This window comes from Dysidea avara, chromosome 13, assembly GCF_963678975.1.
Source record: "Dysidea avara chromosome 13, odDysAvar1.4, whole genome shotgun sequence".
Classification (NCBI taxonomy): Eukaryota; Metazoa; Porifera; class Demospongiae; order Dictyoceratida; family Dysideidae; genus Dysidea; species Dysidea avara.
Window position 1 is genome coordinate 7763657 of NC_089284.1, and position 27634 is coordinate 7791290.

The 27634-nt window shown below is 38.4% G+C and overlaps 6 protein-coding genes across 8 annotated transcripts in view; 4 read left to right on the top strand and 2 right to left on the bottom strand.

Annotated features, from left to right (window-relative positions):
• Positions 1-2904, top strand: part of LOC136243459 (uncharacterized) — a 9053-nt gene extending 6149 nt beyond the window's left edge. The window contains exons 13-22 of the mRNA XM_066034964.1: positions 2-155; positions 713-876; positions 922-972; positions 1029-1157; positions 1217-1257; positions 1362-1458; positions 1753-1923; positions 1973-2091; positions 2141-2318; positions 2713-2904. Coding sequence (XP_065891036.1) covers positions 2-155; positions 713-876; positions 922-972; positions 1029-1157; positions 1217-1257; positions 1362-1458; positions 1753-1923; positions 1973-2091; positions 2141-2318; positions 2713-2802 — 1194 coding nt within the window. The 3' untranslated portion in view covers positions 2803-2904. The remainder of the gene's footprint in view (position 1; positions 156-712; positions 877-921; positions 973-1028; positions 1158-1216; positions 1258-1361; positions 1459-1752; positions 1924-1972; positions 2092-2140; positions 2319-2712) is intronic.
• LOC136242506 (scavenger receptor cysteine-rich domain-containing group B protein-like) lies at positions 2812-7118 on the bottom strand. Its single transcript, XM_066033940.1, has 15 exons — positions 6965-7118; positions 6382-6729; positions 5644-5943; positions 5355-5529; positions 5132-5307; positions 4872-5073; positions 4644-4810; positions 4490-4504; positions 4266-4430; positions 4037-4216; positions 3863-3985; positions 3662-3812; positions 3503-3608; positions 3283-3445; positions 2812-3173 (listed from the first exon to the last, which is right to left on the bottom strand). The coding sequence occupies exons 1-15, from the start codon at positions 7026-7028 to the stop codon at positions 2977-2979; spliced, it is 2532 nt and encodes an 843-aa protein (XP_065890012.1). The 5' UTR covers positions 7029-7118; the 3' UTR covers positions 2812-2976.
• On the top strand, positions 7073-20749 carry LOC136242525 (F-box/WD repeat-containing protein 7-like). Of its 2 annotated transcripts, XM_066033969.1 has the most exons (12): positions 7073-7211; positions 7313-8379; positions 8564-8708; positions 15509-16032; positions 16229-16365; positions 16753-16842; positions 16902-16982; positions 17131-17219; positions 17269-17473; positions 17525-17647; positions 18965-19166; positions 20368-20749. In XM_066033969.1, the coding sequence occupies exons 4-12, from the start codon at positions 15632-15634 to the stop codon at positions 20585-20587; spliced, it is 1548 nt and encodes a 515-aa protein (XP_065890041.1). In that variant the 5' UTR covers positions 7073-7211; positions 7313-8379; positions 8564-8708; positions 15509-15631; the 3' UTR covers positions 20588-20749. The 2 variants fall into 2 exon arrangements, with proteins under 2 accessions (XP_065890041.1, XP_065890040.1); XM_066033968.1 differs by lacking the exons at positions 7073-7211; positions 7313-8379; positions 8564-8708 and adding an exon at positions 14352-15410.
• On the bottom strand, positions 11185-15424 carry LOC136242510 (scavenger receptor cysteine-rich domain superfamily protein-like). 2 transcript variants are annotated; one of them, XM_066033946.1, is made up of 13 exons: positions 15158-15423; positions 14576-14929; positions 13775-14074; positions 13476-13650; positions 13250-13428; positions 12990-13191; positions 12763-12929; positions 12595-12609; positions 12371-12535; positions 12144-12320; positions 11974-12096; positions 11757-11907; positions 11185-11693 (listed from the first exon to the last, which is right to left on the bottom strand). In XM_066033946.1, exons 1-13 carry the CDS (start codon positions 15219-15221, stop codon positions 11468-11470), a joined length of 2298 nt encoding a protein of 765 aa, XP_065890018.1. In that variant the 5' UTR covers positions 15222-15423; the 3' UTR covers positions 11185-11467. The 2 variants fall into 2 exon arrangements, with proteins under 2 accessions (XP_065890018.1, XP_065890017.1); XM_066033945.1 differs by having other exon boundaries at positions 12595-12929; positions 15158-15424.
• Positions 20750-22832: 2083 nt separating the features above from the next.
• LOC136243460 (histone H1-II-like) lies at positions 22833-23132 on the top strand. The gene has a single exon (XM_066034965.1). It carries the CDS (start codon positions 22833-22835, stop codon positions 23130-23132), a length of 300 nt encoding a protein of 99 aa, XP_065891037.1.
• A 138-nt stretch (positions 23133-23270) lies between these two features.
• LOC136242505 (coiled-coil domain-containing protein 25-like) lies at positions 23271-26875 on the top strand. The gene is made up of 10 exons (XM_066033939.1): positions 23271-23427; positions 23481-23528; positions 25167-25206; positions 25258-25309; positions 25355-25430; positions 25823-25926; positions 25978-26127; positions 26567-26619; positions 26671-26716; positions 26760-26875. Exons 1-10 carry the CDS (start codon positions 23403-23405, stop codon positions 26799-26801), a joined length of 636 nt encoding a protein of 211 aa, XP_065890011.1. The 5' UTR covers positions 23271-23402; the 3' UTR covers positions 26802-26875.
• Positions 26876-27634: the final 759 nt, after the last annotated feature.

Genomic DNA, 27634 nt, shown 5'->3' on the forward strand with positions numbered 1-27634 from the left:
GGAAATAACACAGAAAGTTGGCCACCAAGTTGCCAGTAGCGAATCTAGCGATGAGGAGTCATCTGAAGCTACAGCAAGAGGACCATCAGAGAAAGCTTGGGGAAAGAAGAAGTCAATATTTTACAATACTGACTTTATTGATGATGAGCTGGGAGGTATGCTAAATAATACATAGTGCGACATCCTTAGGTACTACCTGTAGGACATAGTAAGACATAAATTCTAGTATATTACCTGCACTACTATTTCCTTGGTTTCTATGTTGTACACACTGGTAGCACCATTGCCTGCATGGGCTTATTGTGTGCAACAACTGTACAGAGTAACACACTTCTGCTGTCATTATTCAAACAATGTTTTGTTTATCCCATCAAACTCAGACATGACCATCAGTGACTACACCATCACGATTTACCACCTGGCCTATGAAATGGAAATCAGTATATACACTAAGTGAATTTTCGCTGTACCTTACCAAGCAAGCACAAAGCTTACAAAATATTGACCACCTCATCGTAATTTTGGATCCATAGATGACCCTAGTAATGACATTTCACTGTAAGCTCTTCAGGTTTTATCTCTTTATGGTAATGCTAGTTTCTTCCTTAGTTTTCTAGAAAAGTTTGTTAACTCCTGGTTAGTGTTGAGCAGTATACCGATTTTTTAGTTAAATCGCATTGTCTGTTTTGATACCGTCTAATCACCCCTTCAGGTTCCAGTAATGAAGAGGCTGCTGAAGAGGAAGAACTACAAGCTATAGCACTGCAGAAAAGGATGGCAGCAACTTTGCAAGAAGAAGACTTTGAAGTGACTCAAATTATTGACAGTAAATCTACCGCAGCTGTAAAACCAGTCAAAAAGACAACCAGTGATCCTGTAAGTAGAGAAAGGAATAGAGAGTAAGGATTATTTTTCCCACAGGAAATAGTTGCACAGGATCTTTCCAAGCTGTCTCAAGATGAAAAACTTGAGGTGTGTTGTGTCTAAATTGTGCATTATCAGCTTTTGTGATATGCTCGTCAATGTAGATTCTTGCTAAGGATTCTCCTGAGTTATTTGAGTTACTGGAGGACTATAGGGAGAAGTTAACTGGTGTTATTGAGCTCCAGCCATTATTGGAGATGTCCCGTTCTCACGATGGTCTACTGTCCACCAGGGTAGGGTGTTTGTTGTATTAGATTATTTTCTAGTGTGACTGATTTGTGCTATATTGCAGACAAAAGAGTGGCTTGAATTAAAGACACATCTTACCCTGTGGTAAGTCACAACTAGCTAGTTATTATTATATAATTCTACCTCCTGTTACTTAGCCTAGTACTATCATGAAAAGTGCAGTTTGTATTTCAACTTTTCTTTTCCAGCTACTGCACTAATATTGTGTTCTATTTGTTGCTCAAGTCTCAGCAGTGTCCAGTGAAAACGCATCCAGTGATTGGTCAACTTGTAGAGTACAGAAAGGTACTGATAACACTTCAGATGGTGTATCTAGGGTAATACCCTAAAAGATCTTGTTGTATACATTTCTAACTCATAAATAAGCATCTGTTTTGCTGTAGTAGCATATTTGTCAATTTCCTAACCTTGCCTGTGGGACTATTAGTAATACCAATAGTTCATAATATGAACTCTTTGCAATATAAAGGAGGCATGTTACACTTGTGACCTGCTTGACATGGCCACTATATCGACACAGACATACTTGTTGACAGGTTATCTTAATATTGCTGTACGTGAAGAAAGCGTATTATGTAGTTGCTGTCCCAGCTGGAGTCAATGAGTGAAGAAATAAATGATGAGGTTACAAAAGGAAAAGAAATTCTGTCTGAAGAGGATGGAGAACAGCAACTTCTAGCATTACTGAATGAAGCCAGGAAAAGCACAACTATGACAAGCCATCAAGGAAGCAGCAAGAGTAAAAACAAAGTCTGTTTGTCTCTGTGTGTTCTTAGTCCTCAAGTATGATATTCTTTAGGCCAAAAAGAAAGTGAAAATAGTTAAACCTTCAAAACGAAGACAAGAAGAAGATCCCTTAGACTATTATTACAAGGTGAAGAAAGCCAAGAAAGAAAAGAAAGACACAGCTACCAAAAGGTTAGTTGTACATGTGTGACAACCCAATGATGTAGTGTATATTGAGTAGTGTGGTAATGGAGGAAGATGGTGATATGGGTGATGAAGAGTCAAATAATAAGAGAGCCATCACTTATCAGATATCACGCAATAAAGGGCTGACACCTAAGAGGAAGAAAGAGCAGAGAAATCCTCGTGTGAAACACCGCAAAAAGTTCCGTAAAGCTGTCATCAAACGAAGAAGCCAGGTAAGCTGCTTAGTGTTGACTCAAGAGTTAAAGAAAAACCTGTAACTTAGACACTATTACTATTGTTTAGTGTGCAAATTGAATGCCATGTGTTAAAAATTGTGAGGCTATCAACAAAGAATATTTAGCTGAATAATTTACTAGTCTTTATGCTCATCCAGTTTTTCACATAGCCAGTGACTAGTACAGTTTCACTGACATTAACAGCCACTTCAGTGAAGTGGCCATGACCTAAATATTCGCTAAAGTGCTCTACACAACCTTAGTATGACTACCCTGTTATAATAAAAGACATAAATTTTGATGGCCAAATTAATGAGGTTTTCACCGTACACAGTTTATGTACTTCCTCTTCCAGTATACCAGTTGTATTTGCATTGTGTTTCTTTCATAGGTTCCTGATGTGGTCAATGAGCAAGTACGATATGGAGGTGAGTTGAGTGGGATAAGGGCCAACCTCAGTCGCAGCGTCAAAATAAAATGATAACAATGATTGCACTGTAACAGTTATAATGTTGTTCAACTACATAGCAACTGCCTGTAAATACAGTATGGTTTATTACAATGAAGATACATACAAGCAAGAGTCCATATACATATATTAGTGATTGATAGTGTGTGTATTGTCCTTGTCATGTTTGGAGTCCTGTCATCTCACCTAATCATATGGGTTTAAGGAGGAGTCTGATTCTTTGTCAGATTCTTGCACATCGAATTTGACGCTTTTACTGCCACCACTGACTGGACGCGAGTTCGGTTTGCTGCTGATTTTCTCTGGTTGTATTGGTGTGTATGTTTCTGTCTTTGGTGGAGAAGATTCTTCTGCATTCACCAAAGAGTTTTTGCGTGATCTTCCTGCAGGTTAACCACACATTCTCATTACATAAACTTTGTGCTGTAGTGATCCTTGTTATATAGAACACACGTATGTGTGCATGCATGCACACATACACTACCTACACACCTCGTGATACTTGAGACAATCGTCTCATCAGTAATGGGTTCATTAGTCCAGGCCCACTTGGGAGATCTTCTGGATCATCTTCCATCTCATCATCTCCTTCATTCACTAGGTTCACATCGTCATATGCAGCAACTAATCGATCTGTTATTGCTGGCCTTTCACTCTGTTGTACACAAAAGTTCTAGAAGGTGGTGTGAACAGCTATAAAACAACTGACTACCTTTTTCTTCTTCTGTTTCATTCTTCGCTGCTCTTTCAGACTCAGTCCCATGTAGCGTGGATGAGCAGCATTTCCTCCTATTTGATCACCAATTCGTTCCACAATTCTGAAACAATTACCTCTTATACACATACAGCCATCAACGTTCTAGACACTCACAGTTCTCTTGGGGAGTACATATACATGTACGCAACAATGATGATTGTAACAGCAACTAACAATGCAATCAACAAGAGTAGTACTCCACCAATGATCAATGAGGTCTGTTCCACACTGGATAATCCGGAATCATCAGTTGATTCCAACACTCCTAGTTAACAATGGTCTTAGCTGTCTGGCTTATTTGATAATTGTGATTACCTGCTCTCATTCGGCACTCCCTCGATGACGCATTGCAGCACTCATATGACCCCATGACATTGACACACAATTCCACGTTCATTGTACAGTTGTTAGTATTAGTGTTGTCACACTCATTGATGTCTGTAATTCACAGCTAATCATGGTACATAACACAATGTGTAGACCACATACCATTACACTCTGGTGGTGTGACTACCCACATTCCACGTTCATTACAGATAAGTTGATTGTTGTTGTTATCAATCCTGTATCCAGGTAAACATCTGTAAATAGCTGTTGCTCCTACTCCTGTTGTAACATATTCTGGATCATATCCATTTTCTATAGCAGGCGGTGGTCCGCAATCAGTTCCTAGTGATAGAAACAATTTTATTGTGCCCAACAACTCTTATGTTTGTACCATTGCACATTGGTGGATCTGGAGACCACACTCCACTGGGAAGACAATTTATAACTGATGATCCAATCAAGTCATATCCTCTGACACAGGAGTATGTCACTTGTTGGCCACTATGTATGTTTGAAGAACGGTCAACCTGTGGTGCTGGCCCACAGTTTCCACCAACTATAAAATGATATAGTACATGCACAAGTGTGCCGTCACACTTTTTAAAGTAGACTTACCTTGGTTTAATCTTCCTAATACATTGGGATAAAGGAAAGAAAGACTTAATATAATTCACTGTTACTGTAAATGCAGCCAAGCCACTACATTTTTTTGTGTGTGTGGGACACACACAAAGAAAAGGTAGTGGATTGCTGAATAATGCTGCTATACCTTCACATTCAATGTGTAAATCGGTAGAATGGGTACACTGATTAACTCCCCAGCCAGCAAAATGACATTGATCCAATGATGTGTCTGTACTAGAACACATAACATTTGACATCCAGATGGGACCTTTAGCTGATGGTGTAACTACAGCACTTGGAGCTCCTATGTACCTACATAAAACATTTTACACAATTGAAAGTTACGGATAAGTGGGGGTGATTATTGACTGACCTTTCGTAACCCAGTTGTTTGCAGGCTACCTCACCACTTTGGACAGTGAAGCCATCACTACACACTGTACCCCAGTGACCAATGTAGAACACTTCTAGTCTACCATTAGCTGTAACTGTTGATGTGGTGGTACTTGGGAGTGTTACTATTCCATTAGCATCAATTAGCTGTAACTGAAATTCCATCAATGGGTTAGATGTGGCTGGGGAAACAGTACATAAGCTATGAATGTTACAGACTAATATTCACAAACCGCAGACCTTGTGTACAACTGATGCCTACTGCATCACTGCTAGTGCAGGTGTCCGTCATAACACTCCACCGACACTCCCCAATATTGAACTCTAGTCCTGTGCAGTCTACTGATGTGAAATGGATGGGTTTCTCTAAATCTACACCAAAACTTGGAGGAGAGTTTGGTTCAAACATGACCGCACTGTTTGAATGAATAAAATAAGATTAACACAGTAACAATAGCAATACCTGGAATATCCCAGTTGCCTGCATGTCACTAAGGCATTGCTGTACTTCCAACCAGATTTACACACATTTCCCCATTGAGAATTATACCATACTTCCAGTCGTCCACTAGAACCATCAGATGCACCATCAACTACTCTTGCCCCAATGTATTGTGGAATTGTTATTCTTTCAGTATCTGAATAGTAATAAAACTCATTGAAACTGTATAATACTGTATAATACTGTATAATACTGTATAATACTGTATAATACTGTATAATACTGTATAATACAGGTTAGTTTTACTTACAGCAAGTAACTCCAGCATAACGATTATCAGGACAATTTTGTCTTAAGAAGCCACCAATACAGTAAGACAGAGCAGTCTCATCTCCATTACACCTAATACCATCATGTAGCCATGCTAGAGTAACTGTCCCTGGTACTGGGGTTATAATAAAGTTAGTCCTAGCTCCAATAAAACCTAGTTGTCTACATGTGACATTTGCTGCCACCTCGTCCCAACCATTTTCACAGATTGGCAAGCTCTCATTACTGTAGCTTATCATCACAAAGTCATCAATTAATGTCACAGGTGCTTTAACTGTTCCTGTGAAGGAAACAAACTGAATGCACAAATTTGTATTATCAAAAACAAATATTGCATGCATGCTATCAACCAATGTACAAGTGTCTATTTTATGGACCAGGCAGTCAGACAACCTCTTTCTTGCTTTAAAATTACTTTGCACTGCAAGATACATAAGCTGCATAATTCATTATTGAATTATTGATTAAACAAACTTTGTGGTGTTGTCAGTACAGCTACAGACAAATCAAAAATCAATAAATGGAGCTAACTGTTATTCAATTATTTTAGAAATTAAGGCTGTCAAATAATCTGATCCGCTGGTATGGTCCAGTCCATAAAATAGACAAACCTTTGATGTGCATTATAATAGTTTAGTGGCAGCTGTTGAGGCTGATGCCACTTTGGTTTAGGGGATCACTGAAATACGTACCGTTGTATAGCTATACTGAAACTCACCAAAACAGTAAACCCCAGCATCTTCCATGTGGTTGCAGTTTACTGTGATGTCTGATCTTGCTGATCGTGGGCAACTTAATATCATTGACTCGTTACCAAGACAGTTTACATCACTTAGTAATATTCTACCCTCCCCCATCCCAAAGACATTGCTATCACTAACTGCAGCTATTGCTCTGGGGTAGCCAAGCTGTCTGCACACCACATCAGCATCCCTGATATCCCAGCCATCGTTGCAGATGGTTGACCACTGATTATCAGCTCCAAAGTAAACCTCCACACGTCCTCCACTAGTCACTGTGCCTCCTCCAACTATCCTTACTTCTCCATCTTGTTGTGCTCTGATTGCTGTAATACAAATAACATGCAGCTAGCTAGCTGGCATTAAATCCACTTTAAACTGAATGAGCTATCCATACAAGCTATCATCACAAACCAGCTTTAGACTATTAAGAAATAGCTTAACATATTAAAGCAAGGTAACTAGCTATCGGGGTATGAAGTTACTGAGGAGCAACTTAAAATTTTTTTAAAGCCAACAGTAGAGTCTACGTCGGCAAAAAAAAAACGTCTTCCCGCTTACCAGTTACAACCAGGAGAATAGTGATAGCGAATACTCGCGGAATAGCGCACACACTGTCGATCATCACAGCTTAGCGAATACCTTTGAACGAAAACGGACACGCCTACCTCAAAATAGGGGCTACGCCCATCTTTCTCCAATTGATGCGAATCAGAAATGTCTGAGATCTCAAACGACGAAGTGAAGAAAGAATTACGTAAGTTCGAGAAAGCTTGGGAGGGAACTTACGAAAGAAGAGCTTGCAAAGGCGAGTTTTGTAAAATGAGGAGTTCCGTGTAATATCCCCATAGCAATTTTAAATTTTGCAATTGTATGCGCACAAATGTACTATCTTCCTTTTTTTGGCAGGTCAGGTCAAAGCAAGATGTTCAAAAGGAATTAGACAAGCTTCGTGCACAATCAAGAATTTTACGTGACAACTCTTCCAGTGAAATTGTAGTAGCTGGCAATGTTTCTGCCTGCTCATATGAAATGGACCGACTAGTGTGCAGATTGATGGGAGAACAGGACAGTCTAGTAGTAGTGTCATGGATGATAACACTGATGTTGAAACATCTGTGAATATTCAGTAGCTGAAAACAATGCCACATCATCTAAAGTGACTCCAAAGACCTCTACACCATTAAAAGGCAAGAGACCCAAGCATGTGGCAGAATTGCCATCACCCAGAATGCAGAACAGCACAAATCTAACAGAGTCTGGTCCGGAAATTCCTGTCGTTCATTTCTGAGGAATTAACAGAGCCAGAAAATAAGAAAAGTAGGAGTCTTCAACAAACATGGTACAGTTTGTTGTTAGCAAGCTGGAGGGTCACAACGATGTCATCTGCTGACATTAAAAAAATTTAATTAAAAAAAAGCAACAACAACAAAGAGTTATGAAGTCACAAAGTATACCTCAGCTGTGTATGGGACCTAGTTGAGGTGGCCACTAATAATGAGGTGGTTTCACTGTATCAACTAACCTCCCAGTCGCTGTATCAACTAACCTCCCAGTTAGCAGCACTTCCTGGTTACAGTACAGGACAGGAAGCTGGCCCTATTAACGGTTTCAGTGTATTACTGAGGTCACTCATTTCCCCTCATCTTATAGTCGAGACACTTTGGTGAAACTGTGGAGCCTCACAACATTTTGAGATTTTACATCACATGGGTGGACATACCAGTGTGGTGACTTCAGTCCGACTAGTATCAGAACAAGTTCACCTCAGCTCTACCAACCATAGTGGCACACAATCTCACAGATATTTAACTGTGATCCTTAAGTTGTTTCTTGGATATTTTTTGAGCATCATGCTGTTAGGCCACTGCTTGTCAGTCACTATCATCACCTGTAGTTTACTGTAGTATCACTATTTGATCTCAAGATATTGACTGCATATTATATGAGAGCCACTCCACATTGTACTAACTGAGGTGAATGCTCTATTAGAGTATTTGAGTGTTCTCGCAGAGTACATTTTTGTGATTGCATTGTGCATACAGTTCCAGATGTACATACTTTCATACTAAGTGAACTCCATACCCTCATGTGTAATGTGTATGATGTGTATACAGGGAATTCATAGGCCCTTGTTGTTAATCTATCTCTTGTATACAGTTGCAGTGGACTCTAGTAAGGTGGAAATGATGTTGGTAGGACTTAGTGGATCTTTAGACTGCAGCATCAAAGCTTGGAATCTGGATTCTGGTTTGTATTTGTGGTCATTAATTAGACTTCCTGGAGACTACATACTTCATTTTGTGTAGGTGGGCTAGTTCGTAGCATCTGCATCTTCTCACCAATAACCTGTATGGATTATTGTGATAATAAAATTGTAATTGGCACAGGTTTGTCCTGTCCCAATGTCTATAGTCAGGTGCAAGTTCTTTATAGCAATGACTTTATACAGTGGAACCTGTCTAAGCTGGTCATCTGAACCTTCAGGCCAAAATTTTGTAGCCTCAGACAGGTAAATTGTATAAACTTCTCACTGGGAAATTTATAGAGAGGTGGCCTTTCCATACAGATGGCAAGTTCCACTATACACTTACTTTGTACTTACTTTACTGTCTCTAACAAGTAGTATTTCAACTACTAAGTGCTTACAAAACAGTGGACCTATATTCATTAGATATAAAAAAAATTTGTATGAGTAAGATTGATTCTTGGCCGCTCCAGATATCAGCTCTTTAAGTTACCAGTTATTTTTACTTTTATGAAGTCTTTCCCTACAACTGGGCTGTTTTTAATTACATTGGATTACAAGTACTTGTAGTTTCTTGGACGCGTCTTTTTTTACAGCGAAGGTGTTTTTGAGGTGGATTCATTAGATACAAAACTTTAATTGTGAGTTTTGTTTATAAGTCAAAAGTATCAATACATTTGAATCTTCAATTCTAATGTTTGTTTATGTATATAAATTATTCGGATTGACTATATATAGCAACTGGAAACTCTCTGTTACTGCATTTTCAATTTTTATAGTATCCTCATTAGTAGAGCGGTATAGGGGGTATCACCTTTTTATGTGCTTAGTAAATGTATGACAAAAGTCCAATACCACAATATCAAAATTGCATTTTATGTTGCTCTACCATGCATGTGGACAGCAAATTCACCAAAGTAAAACAATTGTTTATCATTAGGCATTAACATACTAGAAGGACGATAGTGTAGCTATTCTAGTATCTGATATCCCCCATAGACTGCCCCATCTTTTTAAAATTAAATGTCTGGAGTCAATCTAATAGTTATATAGTGTTGGGGCAGTTACTTTTTAAAAATAACTCATTACATATTACTATTACTTGCAACTAAAACTATTTAGATACAGTTACATATTAGTGATATTACCCAACACTGACTACAAGATTCATAAGCTGCTTAGGGTCATAGTTCATCATGTATGTTATACAGCTATAGACAAATCAAAGATCATGTCATATTAATAAATGGAGCTAAGTGTTATTCAATTATTTGTAGTCAAATAACCATCTGTAAGCTATTAGGCAAAACAAGCTATTAGACAATTGCTTAAACTACACACAAATGAAGGGTCATAGCCTCAGCCATGCACCCATGTCGAGACCTCAAATGTTTTAACAGAACAGATTGTTGTGTATTAGTGCGTTACTAATTGGAATGACTTATAAACAACTAGTATATTAAAACTTAAATGAAGTAGGGATCCAAGCAATAAAAAGTAGTGAAACAAAAGATGAATGATGTATTACAGCATAGCTCGGTGGGAAAATCCCATGGCATGTTATAACGATCATTTTATTCAATGCTAAAGTAGAGATTCTTCCACCGAGCTAACATCATTCATCTCTTGTTTCACTACTTTTTATTGCTTGGATCCTTGTCTCATTTTAAATATACTAGTTTGTTTGGTTTTTTGTTATAGCAATACACATGTGATGTTCTATTAGGGTGATTGCTGTATTAGAGTATCTCAAATCAGCCAGTGTGTGTGTCACTATTTCATTTTTCATTGTGCTAGCATTATGAATACAACTAAACCAATAATAATGGAGTGTGTCATCATGATCAAGTAAATAGATTATGGTCTCAGTGCTCAATCATTATTAATCAACCAAGATTGCATTAATAGGCATGGTAACTAACCTATCATGAAGTTACAGGTATCTACTGATTAAATAAGTTTGCAGTGTCTAAATATGCTGCTCAAGGAAAGTGTTGATAAAGAAAATTAATGCCTCAATATGGTTTCGATGAAGAACAGCCCGATTGAAGATTAAAGGAAAGACAAGGCACAGAGGGAACACACTTGTCAGAACCCCAAAAGCACATCCCACTTGTTATTGTGGCGTAAAATGATGGTTGTGCGCTGCTTCAGCCTTGCAAGGTAGGCTGGCAGTCAGATGAAAATTTGAGTTTCGGTGATTTTTTAAAATTCTATATCCGACCGCCTGTAAGTGTTTTCTTGTTTTTATAGCAGACAGGCAAATCTGAGCTACTGTTAAAATTAGCTTCACATTCTATTCCCTACATCTGTTAAAGTCTGTGCCCAATGGCAGTAATGAGTTCGAGACTATTGTATATTTACCATTCAGTGAGGCAGTATTCCAAAATGCATATATGCATGGTATATGGCAAGAAATACAAAGAAGTTTTCCCATCTGTGCTCCCATTTAAAGTCTTATTGTGGTGTTGAACCCACAAATCAGGCTATCCTTCAGTTATCATTTTGTTGCACTTCATAAATGGAATTTGTTTCTTTAACGGAATTTTATTTGTAAATTGTCCTATTAAATATGCAACATACATAAGTACCAGTCATGAAAATGCATAAAGAACTCTAGCTACAAGCACATGTGCAAAATCAAAAGCCAGGAAAAACGTAAACATTTTAATAGTGTATTATATATGTTATCAGCTCCATGTGAGTTTATCAGTAGTTATAGTGTGTTGTTTCCAATGCCAGGATAGTGCAACAGTTTCACTTGAAAAGCTGCTGGTCCAATTAAATTGACACACAGAGCTAAATAGCTAGATTATCTAGTACATAGTCACATAGTCAGGATCATCCATTGTCACATATTCATCATTCATAGTTGCAATGAAATTGTCATCAATTGTCATATATAAATCATTCATCAAGTAGGCATTGTTAGTGACAGAGGCATCTTCCATTGTTATGTAGGTAGGATTACGTTGCATAGTAATGTCTTTATGTCCTCTGCTTTGATTATCTCTTTTGCTTTGATTTTCCTTTCGGCTAGCTCTAAATTATTAATAATATTAATTTTGTGCTTGACTATCTTACTATGCATATAAGATGACATACCGTTTTGCCGGAGAGCACTTGTTAACAATAACTATTATGAAAGCAGCAACCACTACTGTGATCAACAACAGTATGATTCCACAAATAATCACTACAGTTTGTTGTGTACTAGATAGCCCACTATCATCATTTAGAGGTGGAGTGAGAACCCCTAATAAATGGACATGCAGCTAATAATGTTATTCAGAAAGGCAGCAGCCAAGCAAAATACTTATACCTGCTCTTATTTGGCAGTCCCTCAACAATGCGTTGCAGCACTCATATGACCCCATGCCATTGACACACAATTCCACGTTCATTGTACAATTGTTAGTAGTAGTGTTGCCACACTCATTGATGTCTGTAATTCACATGCAATATAACTACACACTGCAACAGACCACATACCATTACACTCTGGTGGTGTGACTACCCACATTCGACGTTCATTACAGATAAGATGATTGTTGTTTTCAATCCTGTATCCAGGTAAGCATCTATAAATAGCTGTTGCTCCTACTCCTGTTGTCAAATATTCTGGATCATATCCATTTTCTATAGCAGGTGGTGGTCCACAGTCAGTTCCTAGTGATAAAAAACAGTATTATTGTATCCAAAAACTATTGTGTTTGTACCATTGCACATCGGTGGGTCTGGAGACCACACTCCACTGGGAAGACAATTTATAACTGATGATCCAATCAAGTCATATCCTCTGACACAGGAGTATGTCACTTGTTGGCCACTATGTATGTTTGAAGAATGGTCAACCTGTGGTGCTGGTCCACAGTTTCCCCCAACTATAAAATGATATAATACTTGCACAAGTGTGCCGTCATGTTTTTTAAAGTGGACTTACCTTGGTTTAATCTTCCTAAAAAAATAGGATAAAGGAAAGGAAAAAAAGAACTGTTAATATATTTCAATGTATATGCAACCAAGCCACTACATTTTCTTTGTGTGTGTGTGTGTGTGTGTGGGCTGGTACACACACACACAACACACACCTTGCTGAATGCCACTATACCTTCACATTCAATATGCACATCGGTAGAATGGTTACACCGATTAACTCCCCAGCCAGCAAAAGGACATTGATCCAATGATGTGTCTGTACTAGAACACATAACATTTGACATCCAGATGGGACCTTTAGCTGATGGTGTAACTATAGCACTTGGAGCTCCTATGTACCTATATAAAACATTTTACACAACTGAATGTTACAGACAAGTGGGGTGATTGTTGACTGACCTTTCGTAACCCAGTTGTTTGCAGGCTACCTCACCACTTTGGACAGTGAAACCATCACTACACACTGTACCCCAATGACCATTGTAGAACACTTCTAGTCTACCATTAGCTGTAACTGTTGATGTGGTGGTAATTGGGAGTGTTACTATTCCATTAGCATCAATTAGTTGTAACTGAAATTCCATCAATGGATTAGATGTGGCTTGGGAAACAGTAGATAAGCTATGAATGTTACAGACTAATATTCACAAACTGCAGACCTTGTGTACAACTGATGCCTACTGCATTACTGCTAGTGCAGGTGTCAGTCATAACACTCCACTGACACTCCCCAATATTGAACTCTAGTCCTGTGCAGTCTACTGATGTGAAATGGATGGGTTTATTCTCTAAATCTACACCAAAACTTGGAGGAGAGTTTGGTTCTAACATGACCGCACTGTTTGAATAAATAAAATAAGATTAACACAGTAACAAGAGCAATACCTGGAATATCCCAGTTGCCTACATGTCACTAAAGCATTGCTGTACTTCCAACCAGATTTACACACATTTCCCCATTGAGAATTATACCATACTTCCAGTCGTCCACTAGAACCATCAGATGCACCATTAACTACTCTTGCCCCAATGTGTTGTGGGGTTGTTATTCTTTCAGTATCTGAATAGTAATAAAACTCATTGAAACTGTATAATACTGTATAATACTGTATAATACTGTATAATACTGTATAATACTGTATAATACTGTATAATACTGTATAATACAGGTTAGTTTTACTTACAGCAAGTAACTCCAGCATAACGATTATCAGGACAATTTTGTCTGAAGAAGCCATCAATACAGTAAGACAGAGCAGTCTCATCTCCATTACACCTAATACCATCATGTAGCCATGCTAGAGTAACTGTCCCTACTACTGGGGTTATAATAAAGTGAGTCCTAGCTCCAATAAAACCCAGTTGTCTACATGTGACATTTGCTGCCACCTCATCCCAACCATTTTCACAGATTGGAAAGCTCTCACCACCATAGCTTATATTCACAAATCTACCATTTAATGTCACAGGTGCTTTAACTGTCCCTGTGAGGGAGACAAATTGAATGCACAATTACACAAATTCTCATTAACATTGCATACTATCAGCCCATATGCAGGTATCTATTTTATTGGGCTACCGGATGTTATTTGACCACAAATCCCTTTTCTTGCTGGCCACTTCTAATTTCTGCTTCATTCATAAATGTCTGGAGTCAATCATCCTCTCTAATATTTGTGCACTGCAAGATACATAAGCTGCTCAGGGTTGAAAACCAACTGAACATGTACGTTAAACAGCTATAGACAAATCAAAGATCATGGCGTATTTAATAAATGGAGCTAATTAAGCATTACTCAATATTTAGTCAAATAGAAATGAAGGCTGTCAAATAATCTGATCTGCTGGTCTGGTCCTGTCCATAAAATAGACAAACACTTTGATGTACATTATGGTCCCATGATGATTTTAGTGGCAGCTGTTGAGGCTGATGCCACTTTAGTTTAGGAGATCACTGAAGTATCATATACTTATACTGAACTTACCAAAGCAGTAGACCCCAACATCTTCCATGTGGTTGCAGTTTACTGTGATGTCTGATGATTGGCGTGGGCAGCTTAATATCGTCAACTCGATACCAGAACAGTTTACATCACTTAGTAATATTCTACCCTCCCCCATCCCAAAGATATTGCTATCACTGACTGCAGCTATTGCTCTGGGGTAACCAAGCTGTCTGCACACCACATCAGCATCCCTGATATCCCAGTGGTCATCGTCACAGATGGTTGACCACTGACTGTCAGCTCCAATGTAAACCTCCACACGTCCTCCACTAGTCACTGTGCCTCCTCCAACTATCCTTACTTCTCCATCTTGTTGTGCGCTGATTGCTGTAACTAGTAAATAACATGCAGCTAGCTAGCTGGCATTAAATCCACTTTAAACTGAATGAGCTATCCATACAAGCTATCATCACAAACCAGCTTTAGACTATTAAGAAATAGCTTAACATATTAAAGCAAGGTAACTAGCTATCGGGGTATGAAGTTACTGAGGAGCAACTTAAAAATTTTTTAAAGCCAACAGTAGAGTCTACGTCGGCACAAAAACGTCTTCCCGCTTACCAGTTGCAACCAGGAGAACAGTGATTGCGAATACTCGTGGGATGGTGCACACACTGTCGATCATCACAAACTAGACACGCCTACCTCAAAATAGGGGCTACGCCCATTTTTCTCCAATTGATGCGAATCAAAAATGTCTGAGATCTCCAACGACGAAGTGAAGAAAGAATTGCGTAAATTCGAGAAGAGACTGCGACAGATAATACACTTGGAAGAGCCTGGGAGGGAACTTACGAAAGAAGAGCTTGCAAAGGCGAGTTTTGTAAAATGAGGGGTTCCGTGTAATATCCCCATGGCAATTTTAAAATTTGTATGTCTGTGCACAAATTACTATGTTCCTTTTTTTGACAGGTCAGGTCAAAGCAAGATGTTCAAAAGGAATTAGACAAGCTTCGTGCAAAATCAGGAATTTTACTTGACAACTCATCCAGTGAAACTGTACTAGCTGGCAATGTTTCTGCCTGCTCATATGAAATGGACACTAGTGTGCAGGTTGATGGGAGAACAGGACAGTCCAGTAGTAGTGTCATGGATGATAACACTGATGTTGAAACATCTGTAAATAATTCAGTAGCTGAAAACAATGTCACATCATCTAAAATGACCCCAAAGACCTCTACACCATCAAAAGGCAAGAGACCCAAGCACGTGGCAGAATTGCCATCACCCAGAATGCAGAACAGCACAAATCTAACAGAGTCTGGTCCGGAAATTTCTGTTGTCATTTCTGAGGAATTAACAGAGCCAGAAAATAAGAAAAGAAGGAGTCTTCAACAAACATGGTGCAACCAGCAATTTGTTGTTAGCAAGCTGGAGGGTCACAATGATGTTGTCTGCTGCCTGGACTGTAACCAGCAAATGTTGCTAACTGGGAGGTTAGTTGATATAGTGAAACCACCTCATTATTAGTGGCCACCTCAAGTAGGTCCCATACACAGCTGAGGTATACTTTGTGACTTCATAAGGCCACCACCTCTTTGTTTTTTTGTTTTTTTGTCTCTCCGATAGTAAAATGGCCTTTTAATGGTTTCACTTTATTACTGATATCACCCATTTCCCCTCATCTTATAGTCGAGACACTTCAGTGAAGCTGTGGAGCCTGACGACGTTTGAGATGCTACATCACATGGGTGGGCATACTGGTGTGGTGACTTCAGTCCGACTAGTATCAGAACAAGTTCACCTCAGCTCTACCAGCCATAGTGATGGTATGTGGCACACGATTTCACAGATATTTAACTGTGATCCTTGGGTTTTGGAGTTGTTTCTTGCTCTGAGATATATATTTTTTAATTTAAGCGTCAAAGTCATTATCACCACCTGTAGTTTACAGTAGTGTCCAAAAATTTACCATTTGGCTGCATGTTATATGAAAGCCACTCCACATTGTACTGAGGTGAATGCTCTATTAGAGTATTTGAGTGTTCTTTGCAGAGAACACAAAATGTTTATTATTTACATTTTTTTGTGATTGCATTGTGTACACAGTTCCAGATGTACTTGCTTTTCATACTAAGTGAGCTCCATACCCTCATGTGTAATGTGTATACAGGGAATTCATAGGCCCTTGGTGTTAATCTATCTCTTGTATACAGTTGTAGCGGACTCTAGTAAGGTGGAAATGATGTTGGTAGGACTTAGCGGATCTTTAGACTGCAGCATCAAAGTTTGGAATCTGGATTCTGGTTCGTATTTGTGGTCATTAATTAGACTTCCTGGAGACTACATACTCCATTTTGTGTAGGTGGGCTAGTTCGTAGCATCTACGTCTTCTCACCAATAACCTGTATGGATTATTGTGATAATAAAATTGTAATTGGCACAGGTTTGTGTGTGTGTGTGTGTGTGTGTACATTTATATGTACAGGTAGCGTAGTGAGTAGAAATCCACATGTAATGTCGCTATATACCTATGAAGTAACAGATTGTACATACGTATTTAGTAATTACATGTTATTGTTTTGGTTTAACAGAAGGAGGCAAGGTAGATGTATGGGATTTGTCTGCAGGAAGACACCTCTATACTGCACGTAATCCAGATCGGGCAGTCACTTGTGTAAAAGTGAGTGTTATATTAGAGTATTTCATTACTTCATAACAATATTCCAAAGGTACATAATGGTAATATTTTCTGTGCTGATAAATCTGTCCAAAAACTGAGAATGGACCCACATAGCCCCACCTCTCCTCTCTTGAATACAGCTCACATGATCCCTCATAAATATTTTAACACCATCAGATGTATGTGTATCCATGGCAACAATATCTATTGGGGAGATAATGGTGTTGATTTGAAGGTTTTTAACTCCATCACAGGTGTGATATGTGTTGTGTGTGCTGCTCATGTCTTAAGGTATGCATGTACAGGTGAATTAATAAAGTATCGCACTCATCCTGGAAAGAATGTCTGTACTGGAGCAGTGGACATAGTTGATGATATTATAATGTGTGCAGGTTATGATGTGGACCAGGGAGTGGCCTATATAAATAGTATGATATCACACGTGAATGTTGTGTGTGTAGTGTTGTGTGTGTGCACTCGCGTGTGTGCATGTACTAACACTAACAGCAAAGCTTACATCTCCATTTCAGTTAGTACATGAACAAATGTAACTGAAGTGATTTTTCATTCATTAAAAGTATTCAAATGTAAAACCAAAGCATTCAAATCCTGTCCCATTGTCTATGATCAGGTGCACATGGAAGTGCTACATGTTCATAGTGTCAAGCAATAAACTTATGTACAGTGGAACTTGTCTAAGCTGGTCGTCTGAACCTTCAGGCCAAAATTTTGTAGCCTTAATCACATCAGATAGGTAAATTTGTATAAACTTCTCATTGAGAAATTTATATTTGGCCCTTATAGAGAGGCGGCCTTTCTATACAGGTGGCTGCTAAGACAGTTTTCACTATATACATACTTTGCTCTTACTTTCTGTCTGTAACAAGTAGTATTGTAACTATTGAATACTTACAAAACAGTGAACCTCTATTCCTTAGATACATAGCTTTAATTGTGGGTTTTATTTGTACTTCAAAGTATCAAAACATTGGAATCTTCAATTCTAATATATTTTTATGTAGTTATATCACATGATATTGACTATATATGGAAACTGAAATCTCTGTTACTGCATTTTCAAGCTTTACAGTATCCTCATTAGTAGAGCGGTATCACTGTTTTACGTACTTAGTAAATGTGTGACAAAGTCCCTTGGTGCATAAAATTTGTGACAAATGCAATGTTGTATTGTGATATCTTAAGATATATATTAAGGTAGACAAGCTGCGGTATGTTTCATACCAGTGATCACCTTACTGTAGTTGTGTGGATGTCCATGTTTAGCACTCCGCCTGTACAAACACCACAATTTTTGCCTCACATTTCAGTTAAACAGTGCACCCTGTGACATCACTTAAAACTGCTCTATCTACAATATGAGTGCCATTATTCCAAATTTTGATTGAGGATGTGCAGTTAACTGGTCTATTATTATTATTTTTTTTATAAATGACGCTCATGCAGAACTTTTTTCAAGAAGTCACACAGTACATTGCCAAGAGTTCATAATATATATTAGTACCAAATGCAAACACTGAACTTTTGACTATTTGTGCTGACAAATCACCTCAACAAGTTAAAGTTCAAACACTCGATATAGTGCACACCTGGTGATAAATACTCTAATTGAACAACCATTTAAACATTTGGATATTTGAAGTGTTTGAATAATTGAAGTCTTACTTGATTTTGTAAATAGACCATTGTCTGTATAGTAAGTTCAGTTGACTTTTCTTTTTTTTTAGTTCATTCTCTACAAGACAACAGCTATGTGTGTACACTTAGTGACAATTCCAGTGAATATATCACTTGTATGGCTTGTTTGGAGGGAGTTGTGACACCAGACAGCTACACAACCTCACTGGTGGGTGTGACTAGGATTATCACTGGAGGAAACAATGCTGAACTGAAAGTTTGGGACCTGGCGTCTGTGGATGATCAGACAAGGTAGGTCTTGCAAGAGTCAACTCTTAAAGTAGGATCTTGGGTGAAAGTGTAGCTCCATGGACTACAAATCTGCTGAGATATGCTGTTCTGTACTCAGACTGCAAACACCTAATCAGGGCCACCAAGAGGATTTAGGGGGCCTAGGGCAAATTTAGAATGTGGGGCCCCTATAACCCATAATTTTCAATAAAGAAAAAACTGACACAAGGACATTACAAGAACAAGGTTAACTAAGTAGCTACTAGACTACAACTAACAGCAAACTAGCTACTAACTGATAAGCTTATTAATAGTTTTGGCATGCAAACCAAGCTAGAGGGCATGCCCCCCCCCCCCCCCCCCAGGAAAATTTTTGAAAATTAGACTCTCTTAGATTGAATATGAGAGTGATTTTACAAGAACAAGCTGAGGCAACTGCTAGCTACTAACTGATAAACGTGTTGATAGATGTGAAGCATGCTAAACCAGGGGGTCTGGGAAGTTTTGAAAATTAGACTCTCTGAGATTAAATATGAGTGATATAAATATGAGAGTGATATAAATATGAGAGTGATTTTAATAATTTATCACAGTATAATTATAATTTATTGGTTTGTTGTATTAGGGGAATTGCTAGCTGTATTAGGACATCTTAAGTTTGAATCTTTCTGCCAAATGCATACCACATAGGAAATTTTTGTACCCTAGCTATGGCAGACTGATTTATTAACAGGTACTACTACTGAATATTTGCCTGACTGCTGTAATAGGGTGACTGTTCTATTAGAGTATCTCGATCAAATGTAGAAGCCACACTGTCTATATAGGCGTCTTATAAGATATATTACGTGGTTTGCTACCACTGCTGCACTGGATTGCTATGGATCTCATTGAGCAGGTATCTCTTATACTGAGGCTTCTTATGTATCTTCGAGTCTACAGGGAAGATTTACACTGTTGTAAGTTTGTTTTATTGTAGCTATGGGACAGCTACTACTGTATGAGGCCCCCTTGGGGCCCAAGGCAAAATGCTCCAGTTGCCCCCCCCCCCCCTCCCATTGGTGGCCCTGCTCCTAATAAACCACTAGATGCATGGCTTCATTGGTACAGTGATTCTCTTGGTTGACTGGTATATAATTTTTTATAAGGTCTTTTATTCAAAAATTTGCTTGCAATGGATCAAAAGGATACTCATAGAATTTTTTTTTCTTTCCATTTGTAGTCTCAAGTCATATCAGCAGCTTGTTACACCATCACCTTCATTCTCACCAGCATATGGACAGTCATCATGTGATACAGAGAGCAGTGAAGATCATGATGATGGGATACAGGATGATGATATCAATGATGCTGGGTTACACAGTCACCCATTACCCATCCCTCGACCAAAACCAGCTGACCAACCAGAATCCCAAATGTGGCAGTGGTGTTTATTATTTTGACAGATATTTGAATTTGAAATGATGTACAGTATTAAATAAATATATAAATTTATATGTTCCTGTATATATATACTATATTCCCTCATTTATTATGCAGAGGTATGATGCAATGCAATGTATTGTTTTGATATACAATTTGTGATCTGTTTACTAGTCACTGAATACAGAGTTGTTGATCCCTAGTATTGGGGACCTATTTTGTTTTAGAGGGATTCTGCTTCTATAAGAGATAAAAATTAATGCATAGTTATAGCTACCAGTATATTTTCATAAGTGATCTGATCCATGCCACCATCTAATCAATGTTTAAACTGATTGCACACTTACATTATTGGTTATATACTATCTCGTCTTTCAATACAAGCTATAGGGAACCATTGTTACAATGAGTGGAGAGAACAATAATTCAATGAGTGGATTCAATACAGTGGTACCTTCAAGAACTTGTTCTGTGTCAACTTTTTAATGTTCATGGAGTAAGAACCTAATGTTTAACAATCAAATAAAAATGAGTTGGCAATATAGACGCAACACAACCTGTGAAGATGTTGTTCAAAGTTAAGACTCTCACAGGCAAGGAGATAGAGATAGACAGAAGGCTTAACTGCTTATTCTTCTAGAGATTCTTCCATTAAAAACACTCTAGTAAATGGAACAGCCACCCATATCAGCAAAAAAAATCTCCCATTTTAAAAGAACTTGTCTTTCTTATATAACTAAGTGTATAACTATATACTTATGGTTAGGCTGTGACTGTCCTTTGCATGCTTTGATTGGTGTCATTTCATGTACTACAATTCACTAAATTTGACCAAAAAGTATAAAATATAAAATGTCTGCAGACTCTAGAAGGCTGTATGTAACTTCTGTTCCATGTATACACCCACCACTCTATAATTTAAAATCGATAACCATGGATGCTTGAGGTACTGAATAGGATGCCTAGCCTAAGGATGCATTTCCCATCTCTCAACCTAACTACACCACTTATCTTGAGGATCAAGGTAGGATCTTATTGACCTCGTGTCCTATATTATTAAACCTCCATTATGTGACCAAGAGTGCAAAATAAAATCTTTTGCACCCTGCATGCATGTAGTCCGGAAATTATAGCGGCTTCAATATAATTTTAATGATTGATTTTAAAAATACAATCAAAACAGCTAGTTATGAAGTGTATAATCAACACACCTAAACTAACAGAATGCTAAAAGTGGTCAAATGATTAGTTTTGCAGTTTTTACTCTTCTTTTAGCTCAAGCTTCCATCTCTTCGTTTTTCCTCTCATCATTGTCACTGTGACCATAACTGTAGTGTACCCTGTATCCTACTGGTCCATATGTTGTGATCACGTAGTTGTCTCCCTTCTCCACTTTAGGTTCCCATGAACCAAAATGTTGGTAGACCACCTTTGGCTTCTTTTCTGCCACCTCTCCTGGTTTGGCTTCTGCTACTTCTCCTGATTTTGCTTGTACCTCATTAGCAGCACGTTTGGCGTCCACAGTTGCTTGCCTAATGGCATTACGACGAGCCATTTCTGCCCTCCTTCGCTGTTCTTGTAGTCTTCGATGCAGACTGCTATATACAAAAGGATCATCATCGTTGTCATCCCAAAAACTGTGTCCAAACATATCCAGTTCATTGAAACATTGTCTGTGGAATGGTTCACAGATACTATGTACACGGAATGGATTCCAGTTCCACCATGACATAGCTGCTCCAAGAGGAGATCGGTGAACCTGCTGTTTTGGGTCAACAACTATCTGCAGTTTCCACGTGTCTTCTTCATTGAGATGTTTCAGGGCAGTCTGCAACTCCGAGTCACTTGATAGTCTAACAACGTCTCCATCTCTATCACAATAGTTGATGGCGACAGTGTCGTCTTCACTGAGTCCAAACAGCTTGGAAACTAAGTCTTTTAGTTGAGCAAACGTTTGTTTCGTCGTGCCAAAGTCTATGTCAAAACGGTGGATTTCAGAGCCTCTGTACGCCTTGATGTGCACCATCGTTGTCCTCTACTGACTTCGTATTATGCTCTTTGAACTTGCTCTTCTTCTATATAGTGGAGGTCAAAGTTCTAGCTACAGCTAGCATGTTCCAGAGTGATCTCGAAAGTACGGTAACATTCCAGTGTCCGGTGTTTTACTATTACTAAAACAGCCAATGAAACGCAAGCGCGCGGTAAACAAAATTTACACAAGCACAACCTCGAGCACAACGACGATAGAAGACAAGACCTAAGGAGATGGGACGTACTGTCGCTAAGAAATCTGCAACTTCAAAAAAGTCAGTAGCTATTAAACCAGCAAGAAGGAGTGCTCCGGCAGCGAAAGCATCGGTGAAGCTATCAGTAAAGATGAGTTCTTCATCAACTGCCAAAGCAGCACCAAAGAGAAAAGCAGCACCAAAGAGAAAAGCAGCACCAAAGAAGAGCGTTAAGCCAAAAAGTGCCTCAGTCTCAAAGTCAGTAAAGAAAAGCGATTCAACCACCATGGTAGTGAAGAAAACAACCACTGTAACGCGGACTGTCAAGAGTCGGCGTTAAACTTTGACATGATTGTTTTGTTTTTACGGTATAAAAACCTAGATGTACTATTTGTGGTCTACGCCATGAAAATGTTCGGGCATGCAGGTCTGGGTAGCGTAGCGACCTAACTCGGATAGATTGTAGGATCTGTCGTGTATACGCCACAATCGAAAACCCTTAGTGGTATGTATGCCACAATCGATAATCCTCAGTGACACTGCTGGCTAGGTTACTTCAGGGTGAATTATTATTTACAGAATGTGACGTTGTTATAGGCAGTGTGCAGACATGGTGATCTACTTTGAGAGTAATGGTAATTTAGGTGTTGTGACTGTTTAAACCATTTTAATAACGTGATATTCACAGTGGCTACCCCTCCGGCTATGATATACATGGGAGTGGACAAGTATGAAAGTAAGTTAGGGTAGTATAATACTTGTGTGATTATTCACCTCAAAACTCACCAAATCATGAAATAAAGTCTTGCCAGAATCTCCAAACAGTCATTGAATTGATGTGTTATGCAATATTTCCTGACCTTCACAAAGTACTTAGATGGTAACTAAGCTTCCCTTTTATGTATCAACTTGGTCATGCATTGTCCATTTCAAAGAATTGTCAACATTGACAACTCAGATCAATATCAGTGTTTGTTTTAGTATAGCACTTTAAGTTTAGTTGTAGTTTAGTTGAAGTACAAAGTAGAAAATGTGTTTTAGTTTAGTTTTAGTGCCAGCCTTAAATTTTTAATTATAGTATACTGCTAAAAAAAACTTTTGCTTTTAGTTGGCAATTTATATAAAAACATTCTCTGAATGCCATTGCCTAAGACCTCAAAGCCACATATCTTATGGTAAACATGCCCATTATACATTACAAATTGTTGTCAACTAGTTATTAACAACCAGCTGTACTGCAACAGAGAAGGTATGACATACATTAAGTGCTATCAAAAAGAATTCACATTAATTGCTTATTTTGATTGCTAAACTGATGCTTAATCTTACTTTACGCCTAAATTACGGGATTATGGAGACCTTGAATTACAATTTCCAGTGCTATTCTCTTCCATTGTTGGTGTTTGCCTCCATTTCGTGCGATAACCTCTTTGTCACGTGATGACATCTTCAATCACCCTGCATATTAATATCAAACCACTGGGGTTCACCACACCATTACATTATGCATAAGAAAAGCTTTTGATTGGCACCCAGTTTTTAATGAAACCCTCCTAAAGTTGATTTTTAATTGCTCTGTATAAATCCTATTGGCTCATGTGAACGTGTCGTACCTCCTCTGGTACTGCAAGATCAGGCCCATATTGTGATCACTAGGATATAAACACAGTGGGAATGTGGTTTTAGTTGTAGTTTAACATTACGAAATAGCTCAGCAGGAATTTAATTAATGGTTGGATCTTATGTCATGATGACGTAAAAATCATTGCTTTGAAGCTCAAACTGTATGAGCCGACTAGAAGGCCGACTTGGGTAATGAAGCTTCTGCACACAGTCAATAACAGTACACTCCATTCTGCACACAGTCAATAACAGTACACTCCATTCTGCACACAGTCGATAACAGTACACTCCATTCTGCACACAGTTGATAACAGTACACTCTATTCTGCACACAGTCGATAACAGTATGCTCCATCCCAGCAAGAAATAGCCATTTCCACTTATCACGCATGAAACTTGTAATCAAAACCCTTTTTATAACAAGCACAGCCAAATTCATCAAAAAGTCAGTAAGAGTTGGCAGTGCCAGAGCTGCCAGTCTAATGTTCCTTACTAACTTTCTTAGCACAAGTGAGCTACTTTCCTAGCCAATAAATGAGCCTTAGAAATTTAGTTGTACCAGGCTGAGTTATATCAATGACTAAGAAAATTGTATGGCAGTAGTTATAAATGGTCAAAGGTGCACCTGTAGATGTATGAATGGCCAGGTGTTCAACTCACCAGAAGGAATTATTATTGACCTATTAGCAGTTGAAGTATGTTACATACCCACTATGCTACACACTGTACATTTGATATTGTAATTCTTCAGATGAGGAATTACTAAAGTGGGGATTTCCCGAAGATGTATGGTGAGTGGGTGTGGTGAATTACACTGACAATGGTATACTTCCATTGTTCAGGTTCCATGTGGACAAGATGTCATCAGCACATGTCTATCTAAGGATGAGTAAGGTATGATGATGTTGATGAAGTGTTGATCACATGTTGATCATATAGGATATGACGATAGACACAATACCTCCTCTACTGTTGGAGGATTGTGCACAGTTAGTGAAGGCTAACAGCATACAAGGTGTGTGGGCATGACATGTGTGAATGGTTGGGACCTGCTAACACATCATTTGTTGGTGATATGGCTAATGGCAACAATGCTATCTGGTGGAGACCTGGTAGGGTCAGGGGTCCTTTGCATTGGTCTTGTGAGCCAACAAGAGAGCATCCTTCGTGATTTTACACTGAACAGCTACTACTACACTGAACAACAGATCCAGGTTCCTGCTACTGTTCAAGGCCTTTCTACCATCCTGGGAGTTGGCCCACATAATCTAAATTTATAGCTTCTAATTGATTAGTGGCTCAGCATTCCTTGGTCAGGTGGCTAAGGAGTTGCTATGGGGGGTTAGGGAGTAAATGTCCATGCACAGTGTCTGTGTATAGAGTTCTAACAATTTTTTTCTTATCTAGGGAGCAAAGCCAACAATGTACAGGTGGTGTACACAATGTTTGGTAACTTGAAGAAAACTCAAGGAATGGATGTTGGTCAAGTTGGTTTCCATAGTGATAAAGAGGTAAAATCTTGTACCACATTTATTAAATGAGTAGCATGTCCATGGTAACAGGTGCGGACAGTGAAAGTGGAGAGGAAAATCAACGAAACACTAAACAGGTTGAACAAGACACGCCAGGAAAGAACACCAGATCTTCGACTAGAGAGGGAACAAAGAGATCGAGAAGAAAGAGAACTACAAAAACAACTGCTCAGGGAAAAGGTGATGAGAGTGCCACTAAGTGTTATATAGAGGTGGGGGGACTCCACTGTTCTGTTTTTTCTTTATTGCCAAGCTGAAATAATCAGTCTAGTAGGCACACTAATTATTGAAGTCTGATGCACAAAGTGCAGAGAAGGTCATGGTGAGCAGTGCAACATGCGTATGTAGTAAGATTAGGCATATCACATCATCTAAGTTTATAGTTGCAAAAGTGTACATGTAGCAATTACCCCTAAACCTTATGTTCAATAAACACCATGTGCTAATCTAAAGTTAAGAGTTCCATATATTTATATATAACCGCTACAATTTTACTTCTCTCCTGACTTTGCGTGCCCTTGTCGAATAGTTAAAGTCCAATATCCATAAGTATAAGCCATTTCTGTTAGTATGGGGACCTCTCTCTTAAATCATTAGCATGTTTTGTGTGTATGTGTAGCAACGAGAAGAACAAGAAGAGAGAAGGAGGAAGAAAGAGGAGAGTGAACTCAGGTGATCACACCAGCCACACCCAATAATATAATGAGCCACACACCCTTGCAGGTCATACAAGTCACTGATGAAGGACGGTAACATGACCAGCAACCAGGTAGGCTGTAACATCATGTGATTAGTGATCACCATGGTTACAGAGAGATGTGGACTACAAAGAATTTGAGGATGATTTTATGTGACATTTGATAGGTGTGCAGTATTGTTAAATTATTGCTGTTCGAAGTGTATCTTTGTAATGTACATCATAATAACAGTAAGTGATAGTTAGGTAGCTGTAATGTTATCTCAAAGTACTTGATGAAGTGAGTGCATAATATTATTATTATGCAGTACTTTTAGAGAGTTAAAAGTACACAATAAAAATAATGAACTCTGACTGGTTTTATTGCTGTTTGCATATGGGTATATGCTGTCATTTTTTAAAGCTGTTTTTTGCAAGAGACTAGTACAGAATAGCGTATCTAATTTAAAACTTGTACATCTGTGTAGTATATTCCCACTTGTCCTATCTCAAATACTTTGTAAACCCATGCACACATGCAAGTCATGTGAGCTAAGACAGTGACATAAAGTATCGATTATGGGGTCAAGTTGATATGTCCATTAAGGTACTCATACTATAAATGTATCATTGTGTGTCGTGTTCAATACATGCAGGGCTTAAAGTCATGCATTCAAAAAGTTGCTAACAATTTGTAAACATGAGGCCGTGTCAAGGGGATAGAGTATCTATAGTTGTTTCATGGGCCTGACCAATCCATATATTGAAAATGAGCATTAAATTTCCACAAATAAAGTTATTTGCCCATGAAACGAAGTGGCCTATGTCAGTGAGTATAGCTAAGTTCAACACGTACGGTATATTACTCAAAATTTAATGATCGATTTTAAAAATACAATCAATGCACAATTGTTATGGTTTACAAATGAAAATATGAAGTTTAGCTAATTTCGGCAGTTACTGCTATAAACCAGTTAATAGCCAGTTAGTCTGTCTTAGTTGCCTCTTTGG